General features: G+C 41.3%; 3 protein-coding genes across 4 annotated transcripts; all 3 read left to right on the forward strand.

Annotated features, from left to right (window-relative positions):
* Window positions 1-446: 446 nt before the first annotated feature.
* On the forward strand, window positions 447-2,298 carry snapc1a (small nuclear RNA activating complex, polypeptide 1a). The gene has a single exon (XM_067519486.1). It carries the CDS (start codon window positions 1,231-1,233, stop codon window positions 2,296-2,298), a length of 1,068 nt encoding a protein of 355 aa, XP_067375587.1. The 5' UTR covers window positions 447-1,230.
* Window positions 2,299-3,184: 886 nt separating this feature from the next.
* arl9 (ADP-ribosylation factor-like 9) lies at window positions 3,185-7,126 on the forward strand. 2 transcript variants are annotated; one of them, XM_067517859.1, is made up of 5 exons: window positions 3,185-3,578; window positions 4,625-4,802; window positions 4,873-5,048; window positions 5,726-5,931; window positions 6,201-7,126. In XM_067517859.1, exons 1-4 carry the CDS (start codon window positions 3,312-3,314, stop codon window positions 5,900-5,902), a joined length of 798 nt encoding a protein of 265 aa, XP_067373960.1. In that variant the 5' UTR covers window positions 3,185-3,311; the 3' UTR covers window positions 5,903-5,931; window positions 6,201-7,126. The 2 variants fall into 2 exon arrangements, with proteins under 2 accessions (XP_067373960.1, XP_067373959.1); XM_067517858.1 differs by having other exon boundaries at window positions 3,186-3,578; window positions 5,726-7,126.
* Window positions 7,127-7,634: 508 nt separating this feature from the next.
* On the forward strand, window positions 7,635-15,151 carry LOC137134566 (sperm microtubule associated protein 2-like). Its single transcript, XM_067519491.1, has 7 exons — window positions 7,635-7,691; window positions 8,629-8,685; window positions 9,111-9,271; window positions 11,019-11,147; window positions 13,174-13,312; window positions 13,631-13,765; window positions 14,532-15,151. Exons 1-7 carry the CDS (start codon window positions 7,635-7,637, stop codon window positions 14,664-14,666), a joined length of 813 nt encoding a protein of 270 aa, XP_067375592.1. The 3' UTR covers window positions 14,667-15,151.
* The last annotated feature ends 228 nt before the right edge of the window (window positions 15,152-15,379 follow it).

The following is a 15,379-nucleotide window of genomic DNA, read 5'->3' on the forward strand; positions in this document are numbered from 1 at the left end:
GACGTAATGTTTAAAGGATGTTTATTTTTTATTCCCTGTGTTGGTCTGAATTTAAGTGACTGAGTTTAATTCTGTCTGATGCATGTTTTACGAAACGAGGAAAGAGACTATTTTGAGCAAACGGGTCCCCAATTTTGTTAAGTCTGAATAAAACTCTTGACCACAGCAATACTGGACCTCTGCATTAGTTTTCATGGGATTTTCTGCTCAATATTCGTGCATTTTGTCGAGGGTAGCAGAGGCGAAAGGGTAATGGTTAAGTTGCACATTTATCAGTATTACAGCCTTTTACTTTTTAAATTTATAATCTGGAAAAAAATGTATGGATTGCATTAATTATGCCAAATAAATTGATGCACAGACTTATATGTTGTAAGTTCCTATAATACAATAAGCAGGGTATCACAGAAGTGATAGAAGGTGGTAGAAGTACATAAACCAATATTCAAGAGCAAGTATTTGTCATAAAATGTACTCCACTACAAGTAGTACTATCTGTACCACTGTAAGTGCTTTACTGAAGTTGTACATTATCTATTTCTCTAATTAAATTACAAATGTACATGGACTCCAACATAAATATACAACAGATATGTTTGACAAACCTGTAAGAGATACGGAAAAAAAAACGGCCATGAAAATCTGGGACAAAAATCTGCTGGTGTGGGATGAAAACAGCAACTAGTAAAGGTGGAGCTCATTTTAACAAGTTTTTACACAGCTGGTGATTAATCCTGAACGTGACACACTGTGTGCGTCAGGTCTCTGCCTCTGCAAAGTAACTAAAAGCTGATCAATTGTCCGCATCATGTGAATTCTAGTGAAGTTAGTAACAAAAAGTGGAAATACTGCAGTAAAGCTGAAGTAGCTAAACATTTGAATTGTTTACTGCCTCCTGAGCGATGCAACCAACATCATTTGGATTATTTTTTTTATAGGAATTTTGTGTGAGGGATTGGTTGACGTTTTTCCTTTACGTTTCAGATTATTAATCCTGTGGTGTTTTCTTTTTTTTTTTTTTTAATTAACGTGACCCCCGTGGAAAGTTGGTGTAGCGCGTGTAGAAAGTGCATTAAAAAATAGCCAATTGCAGCAGCAGCCAAATTGATGCGTTTACGTGATTGGTTAATTGCTCCACCCTCTCGTGTCCGCAGCTCTCAGGTGATTTTGATCCTGCGATTAGGCGCTTAGCATCAGGCTTGGAGAGGTTTTGGACGTTTTGCAGACAGTATGCCTCGTTTGCCGCCTGTTTACTCCGACTTCTTCTTCAGTCCCCTGACAGAAGACGTGGAGGAACTACTGGGTCGTTTCCAGCACACGGACTCTGTGAGATATGAGCTGTTTTCATCCATTTGGAGGGAAACGCGCTTCTCAGACGTCTTCACGGGCATCCCTAGTATGAGTGAAATGAAGAGATTCTGCAGAGTAGCCTTAGCCACGGCTGTGACGTACTTCCTGCCGCCATACAGCTACCAGATTCGAGTTGGGGGCTTGTATTTGATGTATGCTTTTTATCACACGCAGCTTGCCGAACCCCCTGTGAAGATCAGACTGGCCCTGAAGGACTGGGCTGACATTCAGAAGTTTCTCAAGCATAGTATGGAGGCAGAGCATCACGACGTGGTTTACATTTACCAGAAGCTTGTTGCATTCAAGGCCATACACTACACTGCCATGCCACATTTTCTCACTTTCCAAAAACAGAGGAAGCCAAAGAAGGAGCCAATGTGTGCTGAGTTTCTGGGAAGGACCACGGCAGTGCATGAGCTCATCTCTGCAGACATCCTGGAGGAGATGACCAACATCCAGGACCACTATGATAAGCTGAAAAAAGCAACTGTGGAGGTCACCTGCCAGGTCACCATGACTCACTCAGACTTTGTTTCCCGCCTCAAAGACACGCTGTCAGAGTTCATCTCCTGGCAGCAGAAGAATTTCTCACAGGACAACAAAGACAAGAACTCCGGAAACGATGACAGGCCAGGTGAAGAAGAGTCCTGCAGCACCAGGGCCAAGCTCCTGTCCGCTATCAAAAACAAGAGCTACAGCAACTTCCAAGAGGCGAACAGAGCCCGGAGGCACCGCCAGGCCGAGACGGTGGACTCCTCCAGCTCAGGGCCAGAGCAGGTCCAAGAGACTGTGGGTCCTCAAAAAAGGAGGCCTCCATCCCTGAGGGCCCGGACCTGGAAGAGTCTTGGGATGGTGCAGGAGGAAAAGAAGCTCCAGGCCTGGCTCCTGAGTGTTCCTGAGCAGCAGGAGAGACTTTCAGGGAGGAGGACCAATAAGGAAGCACCCTAAAGATCGTGATGGCCTGGAGGGTAGGAAGAATTTGAGCTGACGTTCTGTCCTTTCACTTTGTTTGGGGGAAAAAAGACATTTGAATCTGATCAACAGATATGAGTTTATTTTCCACCATTACATTTCATGCCTGTTTGGCTGTTGGATGACTTGCATTTAACTGGAGCCATTTAATTTGTAAATAAATATACTTCCTTGTTAAGTTGTCTCCCGGTGTTATTTTTGCTGCTGACCTTCCAAAATGCCCATTTCAATGAAGTGGGAACCTCCTGTCCAATATCCACTTAGTTTGCACAGCCCTTTTACCTGTACTTTGGTCCTAAGCCATTGAGAGACTTGCCGTATAGCGATACAGCAGGACTTTAAAGGCTGGTATCAATCAGACTGGAGGCCAGTCTGGAGACTCTGGAACTGGTGCAGTGTGCTCAGGTATCTTGGCATTTGTTGAGACTGAAGCAGCAGCTCAGTGAGAGCAGGGCTGTTTGAGTTTCAGGCCAACGCCACTGCACAGAGGTGAACTTGGGAATACTTTTAATAACTTTAAGTGCTTTAAAATAAAAGCAAAACAAATAAATAATGCACAGTTTAAAAAAAAAAAAACAGCTAAATAACATTGACAAAAATAAAATCAGGAATCCCAGTCTAATAATTGAATTGAATAAAGATAATTTTAAATGAGAAAAGACAAAAAGGGTTCATACATTTGTGATAAAGTGATTCAAGCGTTTGTAACTACATAGGTTTCTAATGCTATATGGTACAAAATTACCGCAAATCAAAATGTTATCATTAAGAACTTTAAAGTCACAAATTCCGGGAAAATGGCGCACTCACGCGGTCAGATGGAGACACTGCAGCAACTATGAGCGGCCCGGAAATATCGTTATTCTTAGTTCCTGTCTGCTAATCCACTTGTTGATGACAAGACGGGGACGTGGGAGCGCCAGTAAATCTGCTGCGAAACGGAGATAATGTCGGTCAAAAGTGAGCAGTAACCGCGGCCGTTGAGCACCATGTTCGGTCTGAGAGGAGCCGGTGTACTCGGAGCCTCCGTCGCTGTAGCGGGGGGGGTCGTCTATCTTCTCTGGAACCACGCGTCCTCCTCCGCGGAGAAGACGCCTGAAATCCGGCCGGGACAAGACGGTACAAGTGTCAGAGACGAAAAAGAAGTAAAGGAGCAGCAGGAGGAGAAGGAGGAGGAGAAAGAGGAGGAGAAGAGGGAGGAAAGTGAAGCCGAACCCAGGGTGGTGGTCGCCTCTGAAGCTTCCCAAGTATCCGAGGTAAAAAAAAAAAAAAAAGTGAAAAACAAAGCAGCCTGGATGTGAAATGACAGTTTACGGGCTAATGTCGCCATTTACACCATGAAAGGTGGAGAAGAGAAAAAAAGCTGGTTAAAATGCAGCAGCTTCTGATCCGTTTGTGCAGGAACATTCAGGACGTCAGAAACCGTTTTAATAAACGAGGTAGAAAAGACAAGTGAGTTATGAATAAAACTTTAGTTCACAGCTAATCATCCGCTGTGTTCACTAAATATATTTATGTTGCTGTCAGAACAGATTAGAAGGTAAAAGCAAGTTACCTGTGGGTGGTTTTGTGTGGCATTCTGGGAAATGTAGGACTTACACTGATGAGGCATTTCATTTTGAACACCTGTGCATTGGAATGCCGCCTCCATTCATTTTAAATAAGGCGGCCACAACATTAGAACCACCTCTTCTTCTAATGAACTCCAGTACGAGTCCACTGCCTCCATCATAATCCCATCATATCAGAATGTCCTGCCTGATAGGTGTAACACTAACTGAGCATTAGTTTGTGTTTTTTTCTGTATGTTCCATTTCAGGTATTGTTTGGCACTGAATGCTCAGCCAGGCTTAGGATTTATTTATTTAGATATGCTGTTGCTTGAATTATAATTTGGTCAGTTTATGCAGTGGAAACAGACCTTTAGGGACTTTCTTTTCTTCTTTTGTATGATCTGAATGAAAGTTTATTCTCCTTATTATTGGAGGAGAAGAAGCACATTTTCACATTTGGAACTAAAAAAAAACAAAACAACAACATTGCCAGAGAATTGGGCAGAAATTACAGAAATTAGATTTGTTTTGAATCATAATTTTGCTCTTAGGCTTACTGATATGTCAACAATTGGATGATGTTGCTTTACTGCTACACTGATTGGTCAGATTCATATGGTGGATTGTGATTAAAAGAGTTTCTAAAATCTCTCAACAAGCAGATATTTGTCTTGCATTTTCTTTCGATTCGTCAGCCTGCGTGTTTGTACTTATACTGTAGCAAGTTAATATCTGTCTGTGTGTTGCAGTGCAGGCCTGTGGAGTCCCTGGGGACACAGGTGCTGGTTCTTGGTCTGGATGGAGCTGGTAAAACTAGTCTCCTGCACTGTTTGGCCACTGGTGGCCTGGAGCAGGACACGCAGCCGACACAGGGCTTCAACGCTGTCTCCATCAACAGAGAGGACCTGCGTGTCGAGTTCCTAGAAAGTAAGAACTCTTCCTCACAGCCGTGCGCTTGGGGAAGTGAATCCGTTTCACAGTCTGGTCTGTCTTTCAGTTGGAGGTAAAGAGGAGCTGCGACCATACTGGCAAAGGTACATGTCAAAGGCTCTGCTGCTGGTGTTCGTGGTCGACTCCTGCAACCCACAGCTCTTTCCGCTGGCTAGGAAACACTTACACGCGCTGCTGGCCTCTGACCCCCGCCTGCCTTTAATGGTACTGGCCAACAAACAGGTGAGAATAGCAGGAAAACACTTCGGACTGTTTGTCTGGCAAACAAAGCGACGCCAGTAGAACTAGCAGAACTACGGCTCCAGATTTTGCATCCTGGCTCCACGAGTTCTAACAATGAGTGTTTTTACATGGACATAAGCAACCAGATTACAGTCGGCTCTCTATGCCCCGGAATGTGTAATGTAAATGGGAAAGCTGGTTCCCAAAATCAGCATAGGGGATTATGGAAACCTGGTTTCCCCACGTAGACGCTGTCGGAGAGCGCTGATTATTCTGCCACATATACGCGTAACCAGGTTTTAAACGGCTTTCTCCCACTGTGCGTGTGTGTAACTAAAGGCTGCAGAGAGGAACACGCAGCCGAGTCAAAGCATGAATGAAAGCAGAGGCCATCGACCGAAATACGAAGTGCCGATCATGGTGCTACGTTTGATGGCACTGTAGTAATGTTTGGCTTCCGTCAGCCATAAAGCTTTTAAGGTGGTTTAATGTCATTTTATGCAATGAACTGTGTAAAGGTTTGAACTTTGGCAAATTCAAAACAATAATGAGCAGAATCTTTAGAGGCCAAGTGTTAAGGTTTAACTGTCAAACTATCCTAAGCCAGCGTCCCTGGGATGGTTATCTTTTTTTCAAGATGCAACTTCACCCAGATGTTTCCCCATGTTTTTGCACAGGATCTCTCAGGCGCCTGCAGCATCACTGACCTCCATGATGCTTTGTCCCTGTCTGAGGCGGGAGACCGCAGGTTGTTCCTCATCGGTACCCACATGAAGAAGGGCGAAGCGGAGCTGAGCTCAGGCGTTCAGGATGCTTACGACCTGATCGTCCAGATGGTTTGTGAGGGCAGATAAAGCAGTATCTGATCCTGTGTTCTACAAAAGTGAATACATTTTTTGCACCTTCTCACTTTTTTCATTATTTCACATTGGCTAAATTATTTATTCATTTCTTAGATTTATTATTATTTTTTTATGTTTTTTTTTTTTGAAGGATTAAGTTGAGTTGACATATTGAGTTGAGTTGACATAAGGATTGAGTTGACATATTCATAAGAAAATGAATTCGTCTTATCAACTTTGAAAAAGTTCAGTTCTGATGTGTCGACATTAACAAATAAAACAAAAAAAAAAACCCTCGTTTTTCAAACAGTGACATCTTTCTGCCATCTGGAGGCGCCAACGCGCAAACTTTCTGAGTGCACTTTGAGAAACAGGAGGCACTGAACTTGTGGATCCTGTTGACAAGCTTTCTGTTGTGCTGCTTATTGTCTCAATCCAACGGTTCCTTATTGAAGCAGGTGGGCTTTGCTCCAGTTCTTTTATTGGACGATGTTAAACGTGATAACGCAACCATTAAGGATTATTTTAGTGCATTTCACCCTGGCATATTAACGATAAATGTATCTGTTGAGACTCTGTGGTTTGTGTTAAGTTAGCATTTTCACAGCTTTCAGGCTTCTCCAAAAGTATAGTAACAGCCAGGCTGGTGTTTTTGCTGTACACTGAAAATATGTGGAGTTAAGCTGAAAAGCATATAAAAGAAAAGTTCATTCTGTCTTCAGTGCTCAGCAAAACATTGACCTGTTGTTCTAACTGTATGTTCATTTAGGCTGAGTAAGGTCACAGTGGCCACCTATGTGAAAAGAACCTTGAGCACTACCTGATAACTTAACTCACGGGGGGTTGGTGTTGGATTACAGCTTTGAAAAGTTCATTCCGTTCATTGTTCTGTTTTTGAGGAAGGTGGGAAAAGGCCGTGTTTTTCTTAATATCTTCTGGACAGGCTTAATAACAGCGTTTGTCCAGAAAGACGTCACCGCTCTGCTTTTCACTAATATTTTGTTTTCATTGGTGAAATGTGTTTAATTCACTGTCTGTAAACTAGGAGATAAAGTTAAGCCAACTTGTTAACGTGCACGAGGCTTTAATACTTGCTATTTTTGCGAATGTACATTTTCAGTGAGCAGTTTTAAATGTGTAGTTTTTTTTTTTTTCTAATACCAAAACATATCTTTTCTGTTTGGATTATTGCCTTATACACCGTTTTTCACACCTAAATAAATTGTTTCCTGTAAACGTGTTGTTGTGTTTTCACTATAATTTCAGGGATTGAACACATCCCTAAAGTGCTACATCCTGGACGGTCTCTCTTTTTCAGGGGAATGTGGGTAATAACCGCTCGACCGGAGTAAAACCTTCTCATGCAACACTGTGAAATCAGATTATATCTAGAACCTGATCCGACACACAAGCTCACCAGAAATACAGCAGTGAGCAGCCGCCTTTGCCACTGGCGGCTGCTGCTCACTGTATCGCTTTCATTTTAACGTCCTCCGCTGGACATCTTGAGACAGTGCGGTGGAAGGCTTAGACTCCAGTTTCAAGGAGTCCTCAGGTGTGCAGATGGTTGCTAAGGACTCTTGGCTCCTTAACAACCGCAGGAGATGAGTGTGACGCCATCGGCGGGCCGACACATCCAGACCAACAGCACTGCAGGATGTCGAGATGATCTCTGAAAAACAAGGTAAAGTTAATAATGCTTACTTTCCTGCATCACTTGTAGAATTCTAATGCTTCCTGTCTCATGTCTTTTGTTGTGGATGCTGGCAGGTATCCAGTCCGGATTTGGACCATCGAACAGGTGCGGTAACATTTAAACATTTCAGATCCAAGCTGGTGCTTATCAGTTACATCAATTTTGATTAGTTTATCAATTTCTGTTTGTTTGCTTGTATATTTGTCATTTCAGTTTATTTATAGCAAGAGGGTTTCGCATCCGCTGCACACATTATGTAGAATGCAACACATTCTGATATTACGTATGTTGTAGTTGTTGCCTAAACCCAACCTTGTAGATTCAACACGGCTGCCAGAGTTGTACCAGATTTTGTGGTTAGTTTTTCTTCATTCTGTTGCAGAAATATTGCAACATTATCAACATTTCTATAATCAACATCCTTAAATAACATGATGCTATTTAAGGACGTTGATATCATGTTGTGACGTGATGTCTGAGTTCCACAGAGTGGACCAAAAAGGATGAGAACCACTGGTCTATGGTTATGTATGTTCTGTATAGGCTTTTAATATCACTGTATATTAGTTGCTTATTTTCATTTTTTAACCTCTTTTTCCTTAAGCCATCTGCCAATTTCATTAATGAAGTGTTGAATCTGTTGAAATAATGCAAACATACAAATAACGTGTCTCAGAGGCAAACAAAGGATAAAACAGTGCAAAATATTATCAAGCATACAACCTAATTACATCTGTTTTACAGTAGTAATTACGTCCATGTACTGCACCTAAAGGAAAACTAAAAAATGATCAGCTGCAAAATGAGAAACTATGAAAATGAATCACAGATGAGGTCTTGACAGTAATTGTGTCTGAGTTTGATCAGTGGTCATAGTGAGGTTTAGAGTTTGAAATACATTTTCAATGATTTTAACGTAGGATCATTTTTGGAAAGGACAAAACCAGGGGAGAGAGAGGGAGAGACAGACGCTCAACTGCCGGCAACGTGTCTGAATCCTAATTTTCTTTGTTTAAAATGTTTGCTTGTTTTTTTGTGGCAGAATCTTGGAGCTGGCTCGTCCCAAAACCTCAAAAAGCGTCTGGGCTACGACTCCTTGGTGAGGAGCTGAGTCAAAACAACTCTCCTCTGGTTCTTTTCTAAATATGTTTTTTAAAAAACGCACTGGCCTTTGCTTATTGCATTCTTTTTGTTTTTACAATATTCCAGCAAGTTAGTTTTCCTCCAGCTGTTACATCATTTGAAATTGTATGTTTGCTCATTGATCCAGTGTGAAATCGACTCCAAAAACCCAGCAGCATCGTGGTCAGTGTTTCCTTCTTGAGTGCAATTTCCCTCAAACTATGTAATGAAATCCAGATGTTACGCTTTGCCTGTGGTTCAAGGGGCGAAATAATGGGAAAATGGACACAGGTCACGTTTGATTCAAAAGTATCATCGTTTCATTTTGTAATTGTCCACTTGGAAAATATTTACTCTGCTTCTGCACCAACATTTTCTTTTAATAACGCAGCTCCTTATTAGAAGCTTTTCATCTTGTCGTTGCTCAGTGACAAGCTGAGTTGGGGAAACCAGGAGCCAGTATGGCCCGTCTCTGCCGCCGCGCTCGGAGCCGTTCCAAGTGCAAGAATCCAACACCTGGCCAAGCACAAAAGAGACTTCTCAGCAAGGGAGGACCACCGGAGGTGAGAGCACCCGGAACATTATTGATGACTCCATCCCAAAAGCATGAGAGGGAGCGAGGGCTGTTTGTTTTCGTGCTCCAGAGGAGACGACACAAGCTTTTTGTGTTTTTGCCGCATCATCATAATTGTGGAAATGTTTGCGTAGCTGCAGGGTAATGACTCTGATGCAGAGGAAGTCGATGCAGGAAATTCTAAAGTGATGTTCAGGACTGATGCCAGTTGCATCCCCAGGCTCAATTAGCACAAGAGAAGATGCCATGGTAGTTACAGCTCCCAGGGCTTTTATTTTGACATTGTTTGTTGCCCCCCACCCATCGATCAGCTGTCAGATTAAAAGCACAGCGACACACAGTGTAATTCAATCAGGAGCCCACACAGGAAGTGCGGCTCATTGTACAAAATTAATTTACTGGAACTGATGGACCTGATGGTTTCATGGAAAAGTCACACTGAAAATATGGACTGATTTATGCAACTGAGAACATATGAAGAGATAGCTTAGCTTTTTGTATTTTGAATTTTGAGTTTGATAAATATATTTGCAGGTAGGTTCTATCTGAAATTAGCTTTTCTGAATCTCCTCACTTCAGTGCAAAACCGTAAAGCAGTTGGTTTGTTTCCAATCTAAGTATTTGGCAAAGCATTGCCAATGTGTATCGCAGGTTTATATCCATTTCTCTGCTAATTATTTATTCTTTGAAAATAAATATTTTAGTCAAAATGTCAGAAAATGAAGCAACAATTTTTTTCAATTTCTTAAAACCCAAATTTACAACTTTAGAATATTTGTGCAAACGTAACATGGTTCAATTTCCTGACATCTGAGAAGCAAAAAAAAAACATCTCACTTAGCAGAAAAAAGAAATTACAGAATAACTTAAAATAAGATAAATACAATATTACTGCATTACTATAGGAAATGATATATGCAGCCAAACTGTGCTATAACTCATTCTTAAGATAAAGTGTAAATTATTATTATTATAACAAGGCACTGAAGACGTTACCTACACAGTACACTGTGCTCATGAAGGGATGCTCAGCAAAAAAAAAACAGAAACCGGGACTCATCAGGTCAGACAACCATTTTCCAGTCCTCTATTGTCCAATTTGGCTGAGCCCTTGTGGACCGTAGCCTCATGTCTCTGCCTAAATATATTGACTTGATGCTGATTAGATATCGTCACTTTGTGTCAAATGTTTGGTGAAATCATTTATTAAAACATAAAACATTTAACACCAGCAATGTTTTGACTCCTCCACCATCTCTGTGGCACTTTGCTTAAAAGTCAGAGTCTGGTTGTTACCACTGAAGATGAAAATCTGTGCCTCATCAAATAACACTTTAGAGTCATATCGTGCGTGTGTGTCGCAGCTCTGGAGCTTGTTAGTAGGATGAAATCCATTCTTGGTTTTGGAATATCACCACCATTTGTCCTCGACTCTTTAAGGAAGATCCCCACTTGAATATCTTTGCTTTAGCAGCCAAACACTGGCTCGAGGTGACAAATTTACCGTGTGTCATTCCACAGTCTCCACTACGTGTCCAACAATATTCTAACGTCTGTACACATGCAGATAATGTTCGGGTCATTTTCTGAATACCTCTGACACTTTTCCATTGTTCTGCCCCCCCACCCCACTCCACTCTGTCTTCCCTCTGGGTCGAGACATTCCTTTGCCCCAGACTCACAACATAACACACGGTATAATGGATGTGATAATGGCTTCCATTTTCCTCCTGCAGGAAGGAGGAGGAGGAAGAGGAGAGCTTCTTCAGGAAGACCCCGCATCCTCCCTGTAAGACGTCCCAGTACGAAAACATTTTCCGCCTGTCAACACCCAAAACAAGGAGTCGCAGCTTCCAGCAAGCAGGGTAACACACATCAAACACAGACAGCAAAGGGAGGTGACAGCACAGTGTTTGGTGTTTTTAGGATGCTGTGCATCTTTCTTTTTATTCGTTTACTGCTTTATTAGATAGAGAGAGACAGGAAACCTGTCACATGCCCCATTTGGACCTGAAAACTAGGACGCTGCACCGGTTTTAAAAAAACCCAACCTAGTTCAGTAAGTGTTAGACATTGACTAACATAGTGTTCACAGTGACTTTGACATAAGATGAGGTAACACTGGCATGGACAATATTATAATAAGTTTATTATAAATTTTCTGCTGTCAGGGTGGATGTTATCTAATACATAAGATGATGCCAATTAAAAACAATGCTATTACAGCGCTCGTCCGCTAGAAGGCGCTGAAGTTTATTTTTACCCTGTAAATTAAATTGCACAGTTTAGATAAGCAGTAATTCTCTAATGCTATTATATACTTATAAAATACGTATGTATTGGGTTTATGTTGTTTAAAAAGTGCTGTTATATAATCCTCAAGGTCACTATCAACATCAACCAAGATCTACTTGCCGGTAGTGCGGAAATAATTAGTCAGTTATTTCATTAGGCAAGAGTCAGAACAATGTGCTATGACAAGTTTAAGTAGTTCATCATCCTACAGTAGATGTCAGACACACATGTTCCACCTTCTCAAATGTGATAACCTGCTTCTTTTTTTGTGTTTTATATCGTTGTAGTTCGGTTCATTATGTGCCGCGGCACAGTGACAAACCTTCTGAGAGATCTGTTTTAAAGATTATTTCCACGTCCACCTCTTCAGAAAACCCGCATAGCTGATTTTTGACTCCAAAGCCTCGTCTTCTCCCAGTGGTGACTCCACCAAAGTCTAGATTTTTATCGCAGCGGAATAAAAACACATCGTAAAGTTAAACATGAGAAGGCTGAGCTGAGGCTCACATCCAACATGAACGTTTCCAATCTAAGTTGAAGAAGCCAAATGTGGACATCTGTTATTTCAGGATCAGACTGTGGGGGAGCGAAGAATGGAGACAATAGAGCTTATTGTCCAAAGTCCAGGACCTCCAGACAACCAGTGTTTTCTTTATATAAATGCTGTACAGCAGCAACAGAACATATTGTTGTTGGGTATGGATTTGTACTGGGAGCTGCACACACACACACACACACACACACACAAATCTATATTTGCTTTTGTAACTTCAATAGTAGACATGACATTGATTTCTTCTTCTAGTTTGTTTTTAACTTAATAAATAAATAAATACAGCAGGAGACACATGGCAGATAGAATTCAACTTGTCTTCCTCCTAACATACATGTAGGCCAGATATGTTGACAACGAGGTTGTGGCCTTGGTAACCTGCTCCTCTACATGACCTCATCTCACCTGCAAAAGTTTATTAAGATGTGTCACAAATACATACATGAATTAATAAGAAGAAGAAGAATAACATGTAAAATGTAATAAAATACATGTGTCACTTGTTGTAGAGGCAAAATAATCAGTGTTATCCAAAATGTCAAATGTCAAAACGTTAGCTTTGGCACATGCCCACTATCTGTGGAAAATATTCTCTATATCCTCTATTTAAAAAAGAAAAAGTTCCAATAAAAGACTATTACAGAGGATCCAGAATGTCAGCATGATGTGGACACATGAAACCCCTCTGCAGGCCGTAGAGGACCCTCACAAGGACCTGCAGACAATCATATCTTACATCAGATGCCACCATACAAACCAGTGATATTACAGTTTCACGGGTTTGCATCTCAGCCACTGATCACAGGGGGACAAAAAACCTGCGGATAAATTTGAAATATTCCCACTTAAACGTCACAACATTCTGACTTAAATCTCAGAATCATTTTTTAATGTGGCACTAAAACACTGTTCTCAACTACGAATCTGTGGCAGATGTCATTTAACAGGAAAAACACGTTTAGAAGAATGAATAAGCCGAATAAGACATTGTCAAATGTGTTTTTCATGCCACAAATATAAAAGCTTTTGTGTTGCCCCCACAGGCCTCACACATCTCACTGCGACAGAAACTGTCCGATCTGGCACGTGGATCCCAGAGTGAAATCCGCTGTGATCCCACCTCGACTGCTGCAGCTCTCCAACCCCAGACTGAAGCATCCAGACTCCGAGGGCGACAGAGGGGTGAGATGCTGTCACACATGTTGCAGAAGCACCATTCCTTTCATATTTCTCCCTGTATCGCACCACTGCAAATTAAACTGAAATTGGATGAAAAATAGAATTTTTCATCAGTGAGAATTGTTTCGTTGGAGTTCGAATTTGTTCGAATTTGCTGTAATAGAAAGAATGAATGATCTTTTATTGTTATTATCTGAAAATTGATAGTTGTCCATGGTTAAATTGTGGCTATACCATTACACTACGATGAGATTTTACTAAATGCAGGTGAAACTTTGTGGCTGCAAAGGTTTCAGAAAATCTCCGCTTCTTGTCCCGCAGAGGGTCGCATCCGTCCTTTCTTTGGCTTCCAGAGGAGCCCGATCCTCTCAGAGACTGCTCCAGCTGGCACTGCCCAGAATCAAGCAGACCACCATCTGCTGCGAGCTTGGACGCCCGGAGGAATCGATCTGGACTGTAAGAACGCGCACCGAGACCCCCGTCAGATACGTATCACTGTTTACTGCGTGGATTTTTCTGCTCGCGTGCAGGGTTTTAAACCTTATACATACAATTACTGCGTTTACTCGGTAGTTTGGGAGGATAGAAATAGGATAAAACAAAGGCTGTAGATAAGACGTGTGAGAAGACAAAAACAATAAGGAAAGAAGCAAATCATACTGTTTATGGAAAGACTGACACAAACCAATGGTAATTACGCACAGTATCTCATGATCCTATCAATGCGTACTGGTGTAAAGTAACCAAGTACATGTACGTAAATACAGTATTTCTACTTTACTTTCCCGTTTTTTGATACTTCATACTTTACCTTCTGTATTTTTCAGAGGGAAATATTGTGCTTTAACTCCTCTACAATACAGAAATATATAGCTACTACCACTTACTTTTCAGAAAAATGAGTGATACAAAATACAGCATGATAATTGGACTTTACTTTACTGTATTTGACTCGAGCTTAGTTTAGCTGATATCTATTGTTTCAGAACTATAATTACCATATCTTGCTGTCTGTGTCCTTACGATTTTTTTTTTTTTTTTTTTTTTTTTTTTTGGACAGATCAAACCCTCAATGACAGACAGGAAGTGTAAAATGACAAGGGCACTTGTGCTAAACCAGCAATTGATGTCATTAATAGTTGTGGAAATGAGTTTTGTTTCTCCTTAAAGCATCAACGCCTAAGTTTGTCTGAGTTGCTGAAGTTCTTAATCTGTGTAACAGGTCTCCGGGGCAGCGAGGAGAGCCACGGCGAGCCCTCGACTCGAAATGCTTGCAACACCAAAGCAGCTTTCCGCGGACTACGTGCCTCCACGAGAACCAGAGTGGACATGGACCAACACCCCTCCTCCCACCTGAGCTCCTTTCAACATCGCCACCAAGTCAGTGCTGATTTTGTGTCGCTATCATCGCAGTCCAGTGATCACAAACCAAACGCTCATTTAAATTAACATTCGGACTGGAAAAAGTAATGTGAAATACTTTGGGATCCTTCTAGAACCAGTAGCAATGATCACTGTTAAATTAAACAAGATTGTCTTAAAAATTCTCCCACTCAATTGTACAACTTGCCTTTAAGCTGCTAGTCACGTTAACGATTTTACTTGCTCCCAAAAAAATCTAAATCCCCCCCCCCCACCTTATTTTAATTTATCTGCAGTGTCCCACAACAAAAAAACGCTGTATGTTTAACTGCAACTGCTAAACAAAAGGGAAGAAAATCAAGATTAGCAAAAACTCCAGAATTGAAAAACAGACTCCAGATGAAGTACAACAAGATTTTGAAATGTGCTAAATATGTTTAAATTTAAAAGTCAGACTCGCGTAGGGACATGTGTCCTGGAACAACATCATGAAAACTCGTACAAATGTACGTAATGTAATGTCAGGAATAAAAACGCTGTTTCCCACGTTCTCTAGGATCTGCAGCCTTTGTCTGAGCCTCGGTGTGATATACTGATCCATGTGGGTTTCTCCTTCACATCAGAGATGGATTTAGTGTTTATATCACAACCATGTGTGTAGCACTTATTGTTTTTATTCACATATTTCAAGCTTTTATTCCACTGTGA

The sequence above is a fragment of the Channa argus genome, chromosome 10, assembly GCF_033026475.1.
Source record: "Channa argus isolate prfri chromosome 10, Channa argus male v1.0, whole genome shotgun sequence".
In the NCBI taxonomy this organism is placed as follows: Eukaryota; Metazoa; Chordata; class Actinopteri; order Anabantiformes; family Channidae; genus Channa; species Channa argus.